Below are 20,732 nucleotides of genomic sequence, written 5' to 3'. Positions count from 1 at the left end.
TAAATCAGGTTCCAAGCTGTTTGCTACTCTGACAATATTTCTTCCATTTTTGGAGCAAATTGAATGAACTTTACAATTTTAGCAGACGACATTTCCAGCAGAGGACAATTTATCTAGCATGCTAAAAGTTAATATCATTTTGTATTCAAGTATAGTTCCATCCTTGTGAAAAATGAAAATGATATGTTCACTGTTTGAAACAGTGAATATCAATTTTATTTCACTGCTATATTCCAGTATTTGACAAAGAAGCATAAAATAAAACATGAATATACACCTTGAAAATGTAGACGGTAACAACACATACTGCATTTTCATTACTCTTCAGTCTTCTTACTACTGTAAACAGACGTTTTTCATTGCAGTTGCCTTTCCGTTACATATAAACCAACATTTTAAATTTTTACATGCTGAAACATTTTTATAAAATTAACTATAATTGTCCAAAACTATTCAACTTCATTTCAACTAAAAAAAGAGTAAATAACAGATCGCCAACTGCGCTAAAGGTTGTGCAGTAACAACTTAAGGAAATGATTGTCATTAGAGGTCAGTGTGATATATGTTTTGCAAACAAGAACATACCTGAAAACAAAGAAAATGACCAGAACAGCGAAAATTTTGATAGCCTAGTGGCAGAGGGTCCGCTTCGAGTGCGGGAGGTCGTGGGTTCGATCCCTGGCCGTGTCATACCAAAGGCGTTAAAAATGGTACCAGTGGCTCCCTAAAAATGCTTGATGCTCAGCATTAAAAAGGAAAATAAAAAGGAAACGGGCTGCTCTTCTCTCATACCCTCGTGGTGATGGATTCCATCTGGAATGAGGTGTCAGGAGCGATTAATATAAGTTGTAAAACTTGCTTCACAATTGACCTAAAATAAATTATGTATAACCTAAATTTTGAGCAACAGATTACAACTAAAAATTTTGCCAGAGAACAAAAAGTGGCTGGAGTGAAAAAACTGCAACCAGGGAGTCCAATGAAATTTCATCATGTGTTTTTCACATCCGCATAAATTTTTTTAGAACGGGTTCTTACCCAAAATGAAAATGATTTGTTTTATTCTTGTATCGATCGCGCATGTAAAAACATCTCAATTTACACAACCTCACAGTTTGCATTTGCAACAATTGTAAAAATAGCATGTTGTACAAAACAATATCATGTCACAGAAATGACTTTGGATATTTTTTTTTACTTTAAGCTAATGGAATCAAACATCAAAAACCTTGATATTCATACTAATGGGCTTATAGATAGGTGGAGAATAATAATAAAAAAATTCAATTCATTATTGAGGACCCTGATTAAGTATGACTTTGATGGAGCAGTACACCTGGTAAGGTTAAAACCAAACTTGAGAGAAAGATCACAACTGCCCAAACTTTACCCCCTTTTTGGAGAATGATGCAAATCAGTCAAAATTATCTAGAGACAAATGTAATTTGGTTGGTCTTTGCAGAAAGAATATAATTCCATCTGCCTACCATAACTGATTATGAGAACTTGTCTCTTGTGTAAAAGACCTTTCACTGCCATTGTTGTTACTGCCATTCTGATTTCAATAATTATTTTGTGGTTTAAAAATATAGTATGCGTTTGCTTAAAATTGAGACAGAGTTGAAAAGTGCAATAAGTTTACTTTATGAATATGTTTTGCAAACAGTGCCGATGTTGCAAAATATGGTCATTTAACTGTATTTAAATCGTCACTCTAGTTTAGTACAAACTGCTTGCTATTCAAAATAAACTGTAAAAACAAAGCAGATTATTTTTTCTTCAACTTATATTTTTTTTATGTATCAAATTAACCATGAACACAATGTTTTTGGCCTTATTTATGATATCACAGCATTTTCAAAATGTATGTGAAATGCTGTAACTTGGCTTCTTCACATCAAAAATTAGTGCAAAAAGTCTGGTAACTGCACTTACATGACTTTTTGCGTGTAAGAAATTTAGCGCAAAGAATCATGTAAGTGGAAAAGAATATCTAATTACTTTTTATGGTCTAATGAATGATTATAATGTTTAAAAGAAGTTAAATTGGCCTGATAATTACTAACTTCACACTATGGTATGGTATTAAAAAGGTTTACTGGAAATAAGCAAAACAGTTTTTTGTGTCTCCTGTAAAATTTTTAAAAAGCCAGTTACAGTACTTTTTGCGCCAAGGTGACGATATGATAAAAATCTAACAATCAGGTCAGTTAAAATAAAGGTATTGAGATAAAATCAAAAGTTTAAGATCAATTTCACATTTCAGTACAGTTATACTTCAAATATTTAGTCTAACGGTAATATACCAAACGCTGAAACAAATATTTTAATATACGATAAAAATCAGTTTAAATCAAAGTATTGATAAAATGAAAAATTTAAAATCCTTACACATTTCAAAATAGTGATACGTTTTAAATTATTTTCAATATTATAAGCAGCATAGCGTTACAATTAAATGTTCTTTGTTTGACATAAAAAATGGAAACATCTTACCCAGTGTAAGAGGAACAGGTCCAACCATAAACGGATACGAAACCTCAGGAATTATTTTAATATTCTTATGTGGAACAGGTATGTTTGCACTCACACAGAAGTCAACCTTATCTTTAAATTCCTGGATGACTTCACCTATTCCTTCTACAGTATCTTTGAGGAGCTGAAATATTTATTGCTTTTACAGACATTCTTACTTGGTTTGCTCAGTAGGTAGAACATAAAACTACGAATTATGATACCGTGAGTTCAATCCCAAGGCGCGATGTATGTTCTATGTGATGATTTGTTTTTGTTTGTTTTAAACGCCATTTTTCAGAGTATTTCTATTAAGCTACATCAGACAGTTAATCTAACCAGTGTTCTTTGATTTTGTACCAGTACTAACCTGTTCCCCACAAGTAACTGCCAACTTCTCCACAATATTTAGCGGTGGAGGACGAACTGACTTTAGACGAAATGTCGAGATCGAACTCACGACTAAACACCCACATCGGCATGACTCTATCGCCTAGCAACAACACATCTGTCCACCTATTATATTACCGCAACACCCACAAAAAGTCTGGTGCAAATAACAATGCTTAACAACGAATCAATTATGAGTGTTAATTCTTCGTCAAAAGTTATTGCAAAATTGTTATAAACAGGCATAAAAAAGTAATAAAGTGAAATAAATTTGAGTAACAGGGTTTGCACTAGAACTGGTTCAATACTCGCTGATTTTTTTCACATGAAGATGTCATGATCGACATTTATACGCAGTATTAGCTGCAATGAAACTTGTTATGATGTTGACAAAACAGTATGTTTTATCGACGGCAGTGAATAGCTGGCTGTAAATGTTAATGACAAAAATGTTTCAAGCGTTATTGTCTTGCAAAGAATGTCCAGAATTACACTCATATTTAATGCATACTGAAATTACCTCCTTCACGACTGATCCTCTTACGTGGTTAATGATGCCTGTCACATTTTTATTCAAAAGGCCGTACTCTCCTAGATACTGGATAAGCTTCGGTAATTTTAGTTGGTGAATGACAGATATGACGTTTGTTTCATTTGCTAAAGAAAGAAAATTGCAAATATATACTGCGAATTTATCGACAATAGTGTCATTGTGACAAATACATAATGGCAGTGAGGTCCTTCAGCTTAGCACAATATGGAGAGCGCAGTTCTACAGATCACAGGATCATAAGTTCGATCCCCGAGCAATGCATATGTTTTCCGTCACGATTTGATAAAAGACATTGTTTCTAATATCATTTGTCTTCCATCGCAGTTCATATGGGGAAATTGACAGTTACTTGCGGAGAACAGGTCTGCACTGACACAGAATCCAGGTAAAAATACTGAAACACAATTAAAAAACGGCGCTTACTCCAAAACATAATGGCATTAATTGCCATTAGACAACAAAATGTGAAAGAAAACGATTGTAATGGATGAAAAAGATATCATCTTCTAAAGTTACAGCACAGATTTGTATCTATTTTATTAAATGTAAACTGATAATGGTATTTACAGCTATCTGTCAATTCCGCTGTCATATTGCCAGTGTTTGGTAACTTGAACCGTATTCCATTAAATATTTCTATCGGTGGTAGGCACGTGGAAAATGCAGGTATGCACAGTTTCGCCTCAACAGTCAAATGGAAAGAGCCGTGTTTTATTTCACTGTGTGTACCCAGATAAAGTTTCATGCCAAAAAGTTTAATTTTCAGATCCACTTCAGCTTCTAACCCTACAAAGGAACAATTGCTAAATGTTCTCACAAAATGATAAAAAAAACAGCATTCTTGCATAAAAACTACTTTTTTCACTGGATCCGCCCATGTATTAACGGGAGAAAAATCGTGTGCAAACATGGCAATTCACGTGCTGTTAATACCCGATTTTTATTTTTGAAATGCTTTGCCAGGGATATATGTATGTATTTTTACGCACACTGATATTTGACATCTGCGTCTTGTTTCTTCCTTAACAACCTCATCTTGTAGCATTATAAATACAATGTAATCCGTAGTATGTTTAGCTGTATCTGTTTCCAACCCCAAACGTACTGCCCCCATCAATGTACGCCCTAGATTCTCTTAGAGTTCACTCCCTTTACAAAGCGTCTGTTCAGTTATTGTAAATAACTGTGAATAAATAAGTATCGCGTGTAACTTGTGCTATTGTTCGTTTTTAGGTATTATATTTATGATTTTGGTAAGTATCAGTCGGTATGTTTTTATCTAATTTCTCGAAGAATTTATATAAACAGCTTGGAAACTTGACACTACGTTCGTACTTATCCGTACTCCAACTGCGTGTCCGTACTCAATATAACTCGAATGCAAAGTTATTATTCTTGAAATTGTGATCGAGTCCACCAAATTGTGAAATGATATGAACAATAATTGGTAATTTTATGTTTGTAATAATGAGAGATAAAAAATCGCTTAAAAACCTTCAGGAGGTGCTTTTGATAGCGCTGTTTATTTCCGGGCCCTGGATACGGATATTTAAAACATGTTTACCGTTTCTAAGAACAACTGGAATGGTAAATAAAAAATGTACCCGAATCGTCAAGTCATCACGTATGAAAACAATACATAAATCGTCGTGAAATATTTTTATGCAAGAATAGCGACTACACGGTTTTCGATTACACCAAAATCCCGCGGGTTTGACAGAGACGTTAATACACAAAAAAACGTATATTATCCCTACATTATTACATACTCGTTTAAAAACTCAGTTAAGTTTCAATGGAACCTAAAACGTCTATATTTTTCCATATTGACGTTCAAATTTCATATCGGGTGTATGACGTCATTTGTGACGTCAGTTTCATGTACGTCGTCGCGTTTAAAAGTTCTTTAACGACATAATTTCCATTTTCACTCAGGCTAAGTAACAAATTTGCATCATTTATATGATAATTTTAAGTGTAGATGCGTATGTAATAAAAAGATTATTAGATTTGCATCAAGAAATATGCACTCGTTCTTTCGCGGAATAATATTGCGCTCCTAAAGTCGCGCAATATTTCCGCTGCAGAACTCATGCATCTTTCTCGATACAAATCTAATAACCTATAATTATTTGTGAACAGTCATTATACTAAAACATACTAAGTAATGTCACAATTTAATATTAAAACCAATTCAAATCAATTTCTTTTAACTCGAAAATTGGATTATTTTATGAAATCCTTGTCCCGCAAACTATCTTGGATTATGCAATAATGTATATGCGTTACTTTCACAAAATGTAGTTGAATGTGTTATGTACGCATCTTGTAAATAACAAATCAAGTTATCAAAAGAATATTACCGTCTGGTTTAATCGTCAAGTTTTGATTGTTCACCATTAAGTCTATTCTTTTCTCCGACGGTTTAACCCACACCCCGAGTTTTATATGTCGCTTCTTTGAACCAGATCGTAGTGCAACGCTGCACGATATTCCCAAACAGTTATCTTCTACATTACACACATGACCAAAACCTATTGCTATCGCGCCTTTAAAAATAGGACAAACTGAAAAATATAAACAAGTTATATTCATATACATGTAATACTATGTGGCTTAAACCCAATATGAATGACACAAATAATTTATGCCAATATTGTAGAAGTTACAGATTTCTTAATATACTAAAATGCTGTTTAGTTTGAAGTATAAGTGTACGTAGAAAATGAATATGTTACTAGGTAGGTTTTATTTCCAATATATACAACAATTACATATCACAATTACATATCACAGGAATTCCCTGCTCACTCATCTATTTGGTTCGAATTTCAATTATTCACCTAAACTATTAACATACGGATATACGTATTCCGATTAATGGTGCCTGTGAAAACGTAACAAAGAAAATTCTTAATGTTATAATTTGATAAAAATTGCTTATTAAAGAAAAGTTTAATGTACAACGAACTTGACAACTGAAATATAACGTTATCAGATAGATCTAACATTGCAAACCCCAATATAGTAATTTAATAAAAGCACAGTGGCGTGCGACTAACTAAAACATAATTATGTAATACAAAAACTAAGTGCTGGAAATAAATAGTTTTACGTTGCTCAGCTATTGTCAAAAGTTTGTCCTTGGTCTGACTGACACTGCTACTTCCTACAGATATTCCGTGGTTTCCTAGAGTTCCAGAAATATGGTGTAATGACATTGTTTCGGGGTCTCCATCGGGCGCTTCTTTCATTTTAGCGCCTAAAAGTGTGATCACATCGTTGAATTCAGTATACACCCTCGATTGGTTGTCTAAATGATCCACTAACCAGTCAACGGGCTTCGAATTCAAATTAATAATGGCCATGATATTTGGTACAACAGGTCTGAAAAGAAATGTCTGCATGTTTCAAAAACTGTATTTTATCAATATATGTTGACATAAAACTCATGCGCCTGAAGTCAATTTTCAGATTAGCTTGTTTTTTTTATCTGATTTCATCTATATAAAGTATCCGATAATTCGTTGATAGAGTAGAGGACTTGAGGATTTAATCAGGACTAAACAAAATCTATGTCACTCGTGTATGGACAATGTCTTTACTCCTTCAGACTATTATCGCATGATAAGAATGCTGAGTAATGATCTTGAGGACAGTTGTCACCTTTAATAGTCATTTTCCGATTAAACTGAATATTGAGTAGTACTTAAATGTTATTTTAAACTGATTTAGTAAAACTTCTGATTATACTTACAGATCTTAGTTACCACTCGCTATCTTTTATTATTAAATCTAACTACTTCTCAATGTTTGATGTATATAAAAAGACAAGAGCATTCATTTTACGAAGTGACTATAAATGACTGACAAGATTGTTCAAGATTTAGTTCACATTATCTGCACCATAGGATAAAAATACACGACCCGAGCGAACAACCTGTATCAAAATAAATTTCAAACATCTTAAGGAATATGCGACATGTCTACTTTTTACTACAGGCAAGATTTTATATTGAAAAGAAATCCGATTTAGGAATGCATACAAAATGTTCAGAGAACCTTTCAACATGCTGTAATAACTTAACACGGTAAACAAAAAGGATGTTTTGTGTGCAGAACAGATTTGTTCCGACGAATAATTTTATTTCCCTGCAGTCTTCCACAGGCAGAAATGCAAGATATCTAATATCTTACCCGTCTTTTCCAAATAAAGCCGTTTTAAAAAATGCTGTAAATTTTTTTGTTTGCTCCTTCAAACTTTCCTTTAAACTGTCTTTAAATGAAGTTTTGTCTTCTAAATCTTCACCCGGTTCAAAAGGACCTATGGGATCAAAAATGCCATCAGTGCCGTTTGAAAGCCCGTCTTTCAAATAACGTTTAACGGCTTCTTTAACCTCGTCTGGATCCAGCTTTTGTGTAGACTCTCCCGAGTCGAATGTTTGTTCCAAATACCTGATTAAATGCCAAATAATCTCAAATAGAAATATGTTTGAAGTACTGGTTCGTAGTTCAAAGTTTAAATATTTAAGATTAGAATCAACGGAAATCTGAAAAGATGATGGCACAAAACATATGATAGCCCATTTAATATTATACGGATTTCAGGTCTTACAGGTTACTATGTGCATAAGGTGATATTAGTATTAATTAAGCATAAATGTCACTCACATATCTCTTTCATCTTTACATGTTGATATAATTACCCCAACAGCTTTATTTTCAATTGAAAAAAAAAAAAAACGTATTTAAATCTACAAAAGCAGTTAAGATTTCAAAAATATTTTGCAGCTTTTAATGACACACAAAAATGCTTCAAAATGGAAAGAAAAAAAGTTGGGGTCACCGCCCATCTAAGAGATTTATTTAGAAGGAAACGTATAAAATCTAATGAACTTTGATTTTTTTTAGTTCCTTTTGTTTTAATATATATTTCCCAGGTAATAAAAGTGTTGAAAAAATTCATTTTACCTGTAGCTTATCTTTATAAATATCAGACAGAAAAATATCAGAACCAAGCCTAATCTACTTCAATAGATATTTGAAATTACCGACCTCTACCCTATTGTACATCTTATATCAATTTTAGGAAACTGCCATTAAGGGTGAAGAATTTTTTTCGCAACAAGTAGAATCTGTTTGGTTAAAAGGTACATTATTAGCCATATTTTAATTATTTAGCATTAATGTTTGGAGAAAAAAGAAAGAAATAGTCGCAGAATCATTTTGCAAAATGTCCGATATCCTAAAGAAACGCCCTACATCCATAAATATAAAGAATGAATGTTTATATCATTAAAAACAGAACAACCTCTAACTTAAAGGTAAATACAATAAAAACTTACCGAAATTCATGGTCATTGCATTCTTTAAACCATTTTGGATAGGGAATGAGTCTATCCAGGAATGGTGATGGATCCACATACTCATAGTCTGCGTCGTCAACTACATCTGTATCATTTCTTTTCTTACGAACAGATACATGGATAAAGTTAGGTTTACACTTCGGAGCTTTTGATGCTCTCCCGATCTTCTTTCCCGATTTGATATATTGGTCAAACACGTACACAAATGGATTAATATTTTCGATGATTATTTCAAACTGTTGAAATTCGGGATCAACTGGTTGTATGAGTACTTTCTGCGGTCCAAAATCCTTGACAATGCCATTTACAGGGTTGACAATCTGCACATACATTTGAAAACGACCATTTACATTTATATCAAACTTACGGTCCCATAATAATGAACACCCAATGCAAACACTGGTTCGTAAATAAATGATCTCCCTTTCATTAAATGAATTAAACCAAAGTCCCACCGAGTCTAAATCATTAACATGATTTTAAACCAAATTCTATATGGATATATAGACAAAAGCTTTACGTTTCAAGGAAATAAAGGCATAATGAATTCCAAAGAACGATAAAAAGCTATCAACTTTAACTAAAAGAAAACTAAATTCAAAATTACTGATTGGCCAACTCCATGTATGATGTCTACACCAGTTGTGTCATAAAAGTTATCCGTAGTTGTTGGGTAAACTCCTGCACTGCAGTTGTTTTTTGTGTCGTTGTATCTTCTGTCCACCGGGAATTTCTTATCAAACTTTGGTCCAAACACACGTTGAATTCTTGCTTTGCCGTCTACAATTCTGGAAGTCATAAACGTGTAAAATGCATGTTGACAGATTTTGATAGCGCACTATGGTTTGACTTATACAAAAACATCAATCCAAATACTAAAGTTACGGAATTATAATTGTTTTAAAATGTATTAATTAATATACTTTTATTTATTGATACATAATATTATTTACTTTTATTTATCTTTTACATTATCACACTTATAATCTGTTTCACTGTAAGATCTCTATTTCTTCAAACCTGAACCTAGGTCATTTTAAGAAAATACACTGTACCAAATAGCAAATGATCAAGATTTAAATCCAGAGTTCTACATTCTTCCACGAGATTAAATATTAATTAACACTTCATTATTTCTTACACTGTTTTCACTTCAGTATACGCCGTTTTAACTCCTTTAATCAAGTCCATTATTGACTTAAATACGTCATAGAATGGCTGCACGATATCTAACAATGGCTGTAATCGTTTGTATATTGCATCCCATTTGGCTTTCAAATCGTTTATAAGGTCCTTGGCTGAAGATTTCTGTGAAACAGAATATCAGAAACAAACACAAATTGTTGCGAAGAAAAAATCGCTGATATTTTCAGAAATCGCAATGTGCTTACTAAGCAAAAGTTAATGATGAATACCAGAGGACAAGAAGAAAAGAAAAACATCTAAAGTATACTTGTTTAACTTCGCAATAATCTCTAGTATATCTTATACTTGAGTAGAGTAATGTTTTACCCAAAGAGATAACAAGTGCAAAAGTGTTGTCAGTTTAATTTACAAATTTTATAAAAAAAAATCTCTTAGCAATATCGCAGTATTCACGAGGTCTACTTTTGAATCTGGTATGTCTGACAGACGCAGTTATAATTCGAATACACATTATGTTTTTCAATTCAACATTATTCCTGCGTTTTTACGGTTACATATATGTTTAGAATTTAACCTAACCAGGTAAAGTCTTCCCTCAAATAAAGTTTTTTTTTAAAGGAACTGTTAAACACGAATTACTTTGTATGCATGGTCCATATGCACTTCGAAGAAAAATATTAGTGAAAGTACATTTGTATATTTTACAAACCATTTTGTCAACTCCATTACTAAATGCTGAGTCCATATCATCAACAAGATCTCTTCGATTTCTTACGGAATCAAGTAATTTAGTAAAGGAATCCTTTAAACGTCGGAAAAAATCAGGTAACTTCTTTGCTGTATCAACCCAGTACATGACTCGACCTGGTAAGAAAAATTCACTGAATTCATATGAAACTATGTTTGCTATAAGATAATGAGTGTCAAAACAGCAGCTCGTCTAAATCTCGAACGAATTTAATCGAGATATAAATTAGCATATGATTTGCATGACTAAAATCAGAGGAATGAATGTGAATCATCTTATGTTCTTCATATTTATATATCGAATATTCATTAACATTTTGTAATATCAATACTGAAAAACATATCACAGAGATAATTCTAAGAAATGTTAAACATGATGGTAATGATGATTACGGATCTCCTGCTGTTTGATACCACATTCAATAAACGTTTCACACAGGAACGTAATTATTGTGTTAATATATCTAACTTGTTCTTTCAATTAAATGGAAACTATTTTAAATAGATTTTGGTAACCAACTTTTCTTTACATTACCTTTGAGAAACATACATGCTTCCACAACTCGTGTCTTCACATCAACAAACATTGTCACAGCCATTTTAACACTGAAAGAATCGCAAGATGATGTATCAAAACCTATGTAAAAAAGCTATACATCATTGTTTTAATACTGCACACAGGAGTTTTAATTCAAAATTCGTTTAATCAATATTTAACATTGAACATTGTATATATATAATATATATAATGAAAGAAGTGGATGAAAATGTTAATTAATAAAATATATTAAAGGATAAGATGTATCATTTCAAATCTGTTACTTTGTAATCGCTCTGGCAACAGTGGTTATTGCTTGCATTGGGTTATTAAACAATTGCTTCATCGCCTCCACTATAAGTTCGAACGATTGTTTGATCTTATTTGCTATAAAAGGGAATCCCATGGTTACTGCATCTACGATCTCCTGCAAATATTAGATAAAACGTAAATAACCAAACTGGGTGTTTTCAAATGAGCTCAATACATATCAAATTGAAGTAATTTATTAAAACGACACGTATTAAGTTCGCATTATACAATAGTTAGATGATTCAAATATATAACGAATTACATGTACTTAACTATAAACTTTCGATTAAAATTTACAAATGATATTTTTTTTTGTAATTATCAACATGTAAACGACAACATTAGGATTATTCCAACTCTTTAGAATGTAAACAAGATACTTACGTTATAGAAATGTAGTAAAGATGTTTTTATGTCATCAAAGAAGTGTCGTACTTCATTTATTATGAGCTTCACCTCTTCCATAACAGTATTGATAGCAATGTTATATACGTCTTTGACAAACTCTTCAATTCGTTTGGTGATATCGCCTAGTATATTCGGAAGGTCTTTGATAACGTTAATAAATTTTCCAACAAGTTCCATCATCGTTCCATCTTTGAACAGTGTTATTAAATGTATAAAACGCTGAACAGCAGTTTTTATGGGTTCGACTATGTTTTCAATCACTCGATCGTAAATTTTTACAACATCCTGTACGCTGTCTATACCAAACTCCTTAAAAGTAAAACATTAAAAAGGGATAGTGCCATATGTTTTATAAGTTAAGCCATGGGAAATTCGTTTGCACAAATGAAATTAAGTAGAAATGACAAGTCTCAAAACTCAAGCATCTCTCTGTTCTTTTTTAAACACAATTTTGAAATAGACCAATGGCAATGCAGCATTCTCATGCTCTTGCAAACATAATTTGATTTATGATCTTAAGCCTGGTTTTATTTGATTCCATTATTATTTTAAATAAAACATAATAAAGACACATTATTTCTTTACTTAAAACATGTTTGATATGGAATTCAGTAAAATATTTTGAGCATTAACTGACGTACTTTCAGAACATTAAGATTATATCGAACATGCCCTTTGAAGCAGACACGAGCCCTGACAATATTAACATGCAGGTTCAACAGTCCAACATGTGCTGTAGCATATGCTTCATCATGAAGATCTAATGCAAAATGACCCTCCAAAATACCTGAAAATATCACAAGTTCCTGTTATTTCACAAACGTCACACGTTTCTGTTTCATTCTTACGTTTAGTATTGCAGTTGACATAACATGTACTGTTTATATTTACACAAAACAAATTATAAATAAAAATAAAGCGCCTTCTTAAAAAAGTGACTAATACACATAGCAAAATACACGGACAGACACAGACAATGCAACACACGAAGACAACACGAACAAATACAGAAACACAGCAGGAAACCCCCTTAGAACGGTCAGAGGCAATTTTTCTTCAACAATGTCACAAGGAATAAAGTTAAGACTGAATATTTTACAATTGAGACAAAAGATATTTCGGCAACCTATAACAATTAAAAAAGAAACAATTTCGAGTAACATTATTATCTCAACGATACAAAACATGTCAAGCAATATAACACGACCTTATCATCCGTACAGATTAACTTATTACCAATGGGCCACAGCTGACCGCGGCTAATTGGCCGCATGACCTCAGTATAGAGGTGTCCTCATAAAACGCCTGGATGCAAGCGAATCGTTCATTGGATCCATATAGTCATCGTTGACCAATTAATGGAGTCCTAACAGCTTCCGTCTTGTTTGCATTTGGTTTCCCAGCTTTTCCTATTACACTTGACTTAATTCGGGGATGTTAAATAATGGCTTGGAGCCATAGCTCCAATCCAAATATAAGAACTCAGTTTAGACTTAACAGTAAAATATTTTAGATATACCAAAACATTAAAAAGTCATTGTTCGCGTAACAGATCAGTAAGTAACTTACCAAGTCGAAGATCGAGAACGTTTCTGATATGAAGACCGAAACTTGCTCCAATATCCTTAGTACCTATTGTTTTATCCCAGTCTATACCTGGGGGTTCTACATGGAAATAAATCCCCTGTTCAAGTTCCTGTAATGTCTGAAGAGCCCCTCGTTTCACTCGTACAACCACTGGATAAGTGTAGCTTTTACTGGAATTATATTGAGCAGAAAATATTGACATACGCTTGCAAGTCGGCTACTATTGTTATTGACAATTTATCAAAATGTGTATGTGTACATTCAATGTACCAGTCATCTAATTGTGTCTGACGAAAAATCGCCGGTGGTTACCTTGAATTTGGTCAACTTCAAGACTGATCCATGCAATCAGATGCAGGATCTTTTTACACTTAAAACAAATCTCCGTTTTATGACCTCGTAGTCGGGTAGTTAATTGTTATGTGTTTTTATGAGTTGTTTACTGCAAACAAAAATCAGACTAACATCTACCTCAATACTGTTTGTTCTTGCTCAGCCGTGAATTTTGTCCCTTGTGGATGCTTCTCTAGCACTTGCCTTGCTGTTTTCCGTACCATAAAGTCATTATCATAAGTAGCACTAGTGACCAGTAAATCTGCACTCTAAACGAAAAGAAGAAAATTCTTGTTGAAATGATCAGATGTTTTTGTTAGCTTATGTTCATATCAACACCCTGAAAATTTGTTTATCGTCCACATGTTAGAGGATCATAAATCCTGTTTTATAATGTGCCTGCCACACGTTTTCATATGAATACGAAATATGTCAATTACTAGATAAAAACCATTCTTGCTTTTTTCTCATACATGTATGTTTGAATATTGATGCAAACAGTAGAAAAGTTTGTTGAATCAAATATGTTTTATAATTTCCCTTTACATATTATACAAGATTATTTAGCATCCTTTTCATGATGGACACGATCAAAGGCGCTTTATGTATCATAAAGTTAGCCACTCAGTGCTCCAAATCCATCCTCTACTAGTACAGACACAGAACGATCTGACCAGGAGGACAGAGTGAGGCAAAGCCCCAGAACAGAGAGCGAGAAATTATTTTAGATACAGACCTGTCCGGCTCTGGGCGAATAGACAGTTTGGATGTTTAACGTGTCCGGTGTATAGTACAGACACAGAGAAGAACCAGTCAGGCCTCTTAGTTAGGCTGGAAACGCTCAAGATCATTTTATGTATGGCTCTAACTTGAGAGGATCATGTGCAATAATGAAAATGGTGCTTTTTCTAAAAATGTAATTATGCATAATATCTATCTGGACAGCTGCTTGATCTATTTTTAACAAAAACATTTTTTAATATAAAGGTTTATGAAGCTTTAATATCGAACAGTTTACACGTTTCACTTAAAGTTCTATAAGGCTTTCATTTTTATGTTAAAAATCAGATGATACAACTGTCCAAATAGATGTTATGCATGATTATATAGTTCAAATAACACATTACAGCACATGAACGTGTTCCATTAGAACCATAAAGGGAGGTAATACAAAACAATGAGTTCAATAAAACTTCCTACTGTGTAAATTAATATTAAAACCTTTAACATATCGGACAGACCAATCATCAAAAACAGGATGTAACAAGAAATCAATTTACATTGTATTTTATATTCATAACAAAACATGTGACAGCCACATTAATAAACAAAGGCATTTTGAGCCTTTAAATAATGATTTTTCATCGTAGTTTCTAAATTATGGATTACCTTTTGGCATTTAAAATGTCTAAGGCTGTTAATAGCCGCTCTCCTCCACGCCGTTACTCCAACGTTTGGTTCCATATATGACATGATGTGACGCAATGATCGCTGTTTACCGGCATTACCGAGACTCTGTATTAGCACTGTTTTTGTTTCAATGTGATAATGTGCTGGTTCGTCAGTTTCGACTACATATCTTTTCATTCTTGGTTTGATAATTTTGCTTGCCTTTTCTGAAAATTATGCAACGACGACTGAAAATTATGCAACGCCGAATGAAAATTATTCAACGACGAAATGAAAATTATGCAACGACCACTGAAAATTATTCAACGACGAATGGAAAAGTAGTACACCTGATATACTAGTAAACATGTTGTGTAACAATTAAAAAGTATGAATACTTTTGTATTCTCTCTGTGTCTATTACTTTTGAATGATAAAACTGGATATTTGTTATCACCTATCTGGCATGACGCTTATCATAACATGTAGTCAACATGCAAATTATAAATTTCTGTTTCAGTTTCAAATAAATGACTTATTCCTTACTTTCATTGTGTATATTCAACCATGTTTCGATCCTGCCGACTATTCTGTCAGATTCTGTAACATTTTTGTTATGCAGAGATTTTGCTATGGCTCCGAGCGAAAGACATGCTCTTTTCCTTGTAGCTGATAGTGTTGGCGTTTCTGTTAAGTGAAAGTTCGGTATTCAGTAAATTCTCAAATAAAACCGTTATTACTGTGTTGGATATAAAAACACAACTGACTCACAAGATAGACATTAGCTCCGATGATAAAATTCTAATTTGCTACTAAAGAGGGCAGTTCATGTAAACGGTCATTTTGCCTGTATAGCAGGCGACAAATTGTTTTGAAAAGCATTGAATAGTGAAAGTATTATACAGTTTAACCACTTGATTTTTTATTTGATTAAACCATTAATATGTCATAATTTATAATTGTTTCATTAAAAAATGAAAACATAAGTACTCTTAAGTCTTGCGATTATATTAAATCTATTGTATTTTTTGATCCTCAGCTCACTGTAAACGTCATCATTATATATCATATCATTGTGCAAGATATAGCTTTATCCCGAACAATCACTTTAAAGATATCGAGCATCTTTCACTAAAAACTCTCAGTAAACGAATTTAACTTTTCTAAATGAATAAAGTAACTGTATTTATAGATATTTTGTTCAAAATTAAAATTGCATGTATAACAAGTATTTGTTTCAAAAAAGCGCCCGGTTCATATTTTGCACAGCTATACATTTAGAAGTGTACTATTTCAAACTTAACTTATAAAACTGTTTATTTACACAAATATGTTAACTTTATGTTTTCACAGATGTTAGGAAGTAATTGTTTATATTTTCAGAAGTGAATATGTTTATTGAAAGATAAATATAAGTACATTCTTACTGAAATGTATTCACCATTCGTACCGATTTAATATTGTGACAGGTAGCTAATTTCTTGAGGCGTTTTATATCAAACTAAGATATAAACGGGTAAAATATCTGACAAAAATCTTTTTTTAATTTTCAATTAAACAGTGTTCAAGTTTTATTGATATACATATATTTTGTTTGATATAAATAACGTGTGTTGTTAATTACACTGACATACGTAGGTGTGTATATTACGTAAACAGATTGCCTTAAGAAAATCACTCTACACCTATTACATCCCCTGTGAGCCTAGGCCTTTAAACATACCTCCTGGACGACTGTCATCAGAAATGCAAAGATCTTCAACGAACGCAACAAGTTCCTGTTAATATACACAAATTAGTAAATATTGACAACCTTCAAAATTGGTTTCGGTGAGAAATATAATACGGTACAATCAGTGCTGAAAACAAACGTTTATATATACATTATTATGCCTCTTATGTCTAGCGTTAAATTGGCGAGTTTCAAATTACTTGCCCCTCACGTAAGTGAATCCGAGTGTCAGCTTCGAGGTCGGGAGGCCGTGAGTTCGACCCCCGGCCGCGTCATACCAAAGACGTGAAAACTGGTATCAGTAGCTCTCTTGTTTGCGCTCAACATTAAAAGGGAAACTGGCTTCTCTTCTCTCATACCCTCGTGGCGATGGTTTTAATTAGGAATGAGATCTCGAGAGTGAAGTTAGTCGTAAAACTTGCTTCACAATCGACCTAAAATGTATTAGTATAAACTAACTAGACAGAGCCACGCTCGGGTGGCAAATGTGAAGAACCCATCCAGCTAGCTTATGAAAGGTCTGTGGTTGTACATAGTCTCCATCAATGTCTGAATATTTCCTAGAAAGGTACCATATGTAAGGTCTTTCTTCATCATTTAAGCTGAAAAACGCTATTTTCCCTGAACTGTGTTGATGTGACTAACCACGCAACAAACAAACAAGGAGTTTAGATATTAATTCTTACGATTCTTTATTTGAATACAAAACATAGTGGACTGTGTGATGCCAGGACGTAAGTGATCTGATTTTGCAAACTATTGTAAGCATGATTAATATCGGCGAACATCATTTAGCATCAGAAGCATTTTCGAAATAACTTAAGATTAAGCCGGACCAAACGAATCATTCTTTGTCTGACCACATCTTAGTTGTCCTACATTTCCGTCGGTCAGATACCTTTTCTGCATAACCCCTATCGGCGTTTTGTTCTCTGAGACACCTGACATATACCAGTTTTCATAACACTTGATTATATCATGACAGTTTGGAGGAAAGGATGTAATACTTTCATACACAATTTACCGGTATTGGATCAGTAATTGGTATAGTGTGAAAGAGACAGCGCCTCATTTCCTCTTCTGTTACGTTCGGCCTCTTCATTATAAGGTCTAGAACAATTTTCTGTGCGCCTTTACTGCCTTCTTGTGCAATGATGTCAAGCAACAAATAACGTTCCTCGACGCAGAGAATGTCTTCCGTATCACAAGTATGAGTGAATACGTTCTTGCCAAGCTCGAGGAAATCTTCCGATCTCAAAGATTCTACTAAGTTTCGCAATTCATGTACCTTCTCTGTTCTCTTTGTGTCAACTGCAAAATAAATCACACATTTTAACACGGCACATCTGTTTTTACATTTTAAAAAGGGTGGAAGTATGATGTTTTATGCATCCAAATCACTGTTTGTACGTGATAGTAAATGACCTTAATGTGCTAACTCAATAGCGGCATGTCAAAAATGAATACGATACTAAGCTGGCATAATTGTGGTCGATGATGTCAATGGTGTAAATAGTTAGTCTTGACATCGTGTTAAAATCAAAATAATGTACTACAAGCAGTTATGTTATCATAAATAAAACCAATATGTGGTCGATGATGTCACTGGTATAAAGAGTAAGCATTGACATCGTGATAAAATCAAAATAATGTACCACAAACAGTGATTTTTTCATAAATAAAACCATTGTTTGTCGTTCGGATGCATTTGGATACTCCAAACAATAATTGTATTGACGACAAAATCACAGTTTTGGATATCATTATTTCTTAAATAAGTTTAATTTGTAGGTGTATGCAGTCAAACAATAACATATAATTAATCATAGTTTATATCTATTCTGCACTTAACTGACTACAGAGTCATCACTTAAACATTTCGATACCACTAGCGAAATGCTGTAACACTAACTCTTTACACATAAATTCGAAACTTAAAAACAAGTAGAATGTTGATTTACGGTCCAAAACAAACCATGTCTTTCGCTAATGCGATTGTAAGAGCTTAATAATTTACGTATACATACACTTATCACTTATGTTATGAACTGCTGATATAAGAGACTGTATCTGCCCTTCCACTTGGTTTAGCTTCAGTTTTTTTGTGACTGGTTTCTGTAAAATATAGACTATCTTAAATACATAGTGTTATGAGAGGATGCACGTATTCAAATTATGGAATTTCACATTATAGAAATCAAGTTATCGAATGTATCCATATCTCAGTTGTATCTGTTTGTAATTCATTGTTTTCGTGACATATAAGTCCATTATGTTCGGTGTCCTTTATATTGTCTTTTACGCATATATATTACACACTACAGTAATACACAATTTTGTTCTTATTTCTAACTTACTTTACACTTTATTATTTGATTTGAAAGTTTAGAATTCCCTTTTTATGTTCTCCATGAGTACATACACTTGTGCTTTTAGTAACTTAGAAAATATGTATGTAAACATTACACATGCTGTCATGTACATTTATTTGTTATATGATAAAACGAGCAAAATCACCTTCTTTACGCTGATAGTGTCAGTTTCAAAGCTTGGTAAACGTCCATGTCCGTTCTCAGAGTGCTTTCTGTAATACAATATAAATATCCATTTTCAACTCCATTCAGTCATATTTAAAAAAGATCTGATAAATGATTATTAGGAACACTCACATTAATATACCATTTATTAATATTTTTTTGTTTACCACATTACATTAACGATATATATGTCATAATGAGTAAAAGTGTTTATATATAGTACAGACTGAAAATTATTTATAGGAAGTATGTGCTGCATATTTTTGGCATATAAATAATATTGTCACTTTTGTGTCTTATTACTTGTCATTGGTATCACAATACATAGCCTCTCAAGTAGATCTAACTTTAAAGTCATTCAAAACTTGAAAACATGATTGTTTTTAGATGGAAAACTATGAAATGTATTCATTTGTGTAACTGAAACATACTATAACATAATTAATGTGAGGGTTTTATGGACAATCTAGAAAATTTCGTTAATTTCATCATACCTTTTCAATGTGAGTTTCATCTTATTTCGTGAGACAGAAGATATCGTCGGAAATTCTAAATACAAAACAAAGAGGGCTAAGATTTGCTGATCTGACTGTGACCATAAACAGGGCACACGCATTTGAAAACGAATTTTAGTGTAAGTAATGCAGATAACAATAAATAGATCAACGAAATATGACAACAAGTGAGATTATTTGAATTCTATTTTCGGACAATTATCTATTCTACAAATAATAATAACGTTTGAACATCGTTCCTTTAAATATTTCGCTCCGGATATCAGACATACTTCTAATTTATAATATCAAAAATAAGTATCACACCTCCGTCCTGACTGTCTTTAATGTCATTGATTGTAGCATCAATATTTCTGAGAAAAAAGAGAATAATGCATATCAATATCGTGTAAAAAGTGATTGCCGTGTATTGCAAATAATGAAAATATACTTTTGCACAGACAATTGCTTGTAAACGTCTGTAAAGCCCCAACATGAATCCCATATGGGCAACTCCTTCTGAAGACTTCTAATAATTCTAGATGGCAGACAGTTACAGAAGACGCTTCAATACCAGCGTCTAGTCTGGTTCTTTAGCGTGCTAGATGTAATGCACCCAAATAGGACCTCTGATAATTCATGTGGGGAAGTTGGCAGTTACTTGCGGAGAACAAGTTTGTACTAGT

The 20,732-nt window shown here is 32.9% G+C and overlaps 1 protein-coding gene across 1 annotated transcript in view; it reads right to left on the bottom strand.

Annotated features, from left to right (window-relative positions):
• LOC123546793 (uncharacterized) overlaps nucleotides 1-20,732 on the bottom strand; it is a 53,015-nt gene that overhangs the window by 23,889 nt on the left and 8,394 nt on the right. The window contains exons 8-31 of the mRNA XM_045333353.2: nucleotides 20,374-20,420; nucleotides 20,047-20,101; nucleotides 19,533-19,599; nucleotides 19,043-19,130; nucleotides 18,040-18,326; nucleotides 17,007-17,061; nucleotides 15,830-15,970; nucleotides 15,284-15,510; nucleotides 14,033-14,163; nucleotides 13,544-13,731; nucleotides 12,616-12,761; nucleotides 11,951-12,283; nucleotides 11,539-11,681; nucleotides 11,252-11,322; nucleotides 10,679-10,833; nucleotides 9,965-10,131; nucleotides 9,431-9,611; nucleotides 8,803-9,143; nucleotides 7,655-7,912; nucleotides 6,573-6,844; nucleotides 5,821-6,024; nucleotides 4,025-4,243; nucleotides 3,425-3,561; nucleotides 2,497-2,659 (exon numbers count right to left, since the gene is read on the bottom strand). Of these exons, the coding sequence (XP_045189288.2) occupies nucleotides 2,497-2,659; nucleotides 3,425-3,561; nucleotides 4,025-4,243; nucleotides 5,821-6,024; nucleotides 6,573-6,844; nucleotides 7,655-7,912; nucleotides 8,803-9,143; nucleotides 9,431-9,611; nucleotides 9,965-10,131; nucleotides 10,679-10,833; nucleotides 11,252-11,322; nucleotides 11,539-11,681; nucleotides 11,951-12,283; nucleotides 12,616-12,761; nucleotides 13,544-13,731; nucleotides 14,033-14,163; nucleotides 15,284-15,510; nucleotides 15,830-15,970; nucleotides 17,007-17,061; nucleotides 18,040-18,326; nucleotides 19,043-19,130; nucleotides 19,533-19,599; nucleotides 20,047-20,101; nucleotides 20,374-20,420 (4,076 nt within the window). The remainder of the gene's footprint in view (nucleotides 1-2,496; nucleotides 2,660-3,424; nucleotides 3,562-4,024; nucleotides 4,244-5,820; nucleotides 6,025-6,572; nucleotides 6,845-7,654; nucleotides 7,913-8,802; nucleotides 9,144-9,430; nucleotides 9,612-9,964; nucleotides 10,132-10,678; nucleotides 10,834-11,251; nucleotides 11,323-11,538; nucleotides 11,682-11,950; nucleotides 12,284-12,615; nucleotides 12,762-13,543; nucleotides 13,732-14,032; nucleotides 14,164-15,283; nucleotides 15,511-15,829; nucleotides 15,971-17,006; nucleotides 17,062-18,039; nucleotides 18,327-19,042; nucleotides 19,131-19,532; nucleotides 19,600-20,046; nucleotides 20,102-20,373; nucleotides 20,421-20,732) is intronic.

Source organism: Mercenaria mercenaria, chromosome 9 (assembly GCF_021730395.1).
Source record: "Mercenaria mercenaria strain notata chromosome 9, MADL_Memer_1, whole genome shotgun sequence".
In the NCBI taxonomy this organism is placed as follows: domain Eukaryota; kingdom Metazoa; phylum Mollusca; class Bivalvia; order Venerida; family Veneridae; genus Mercenaria; species Mercenaria mercenaria.
This window is presented reverse-complemented; position numbering and strand designations above follow the sequence as displayed.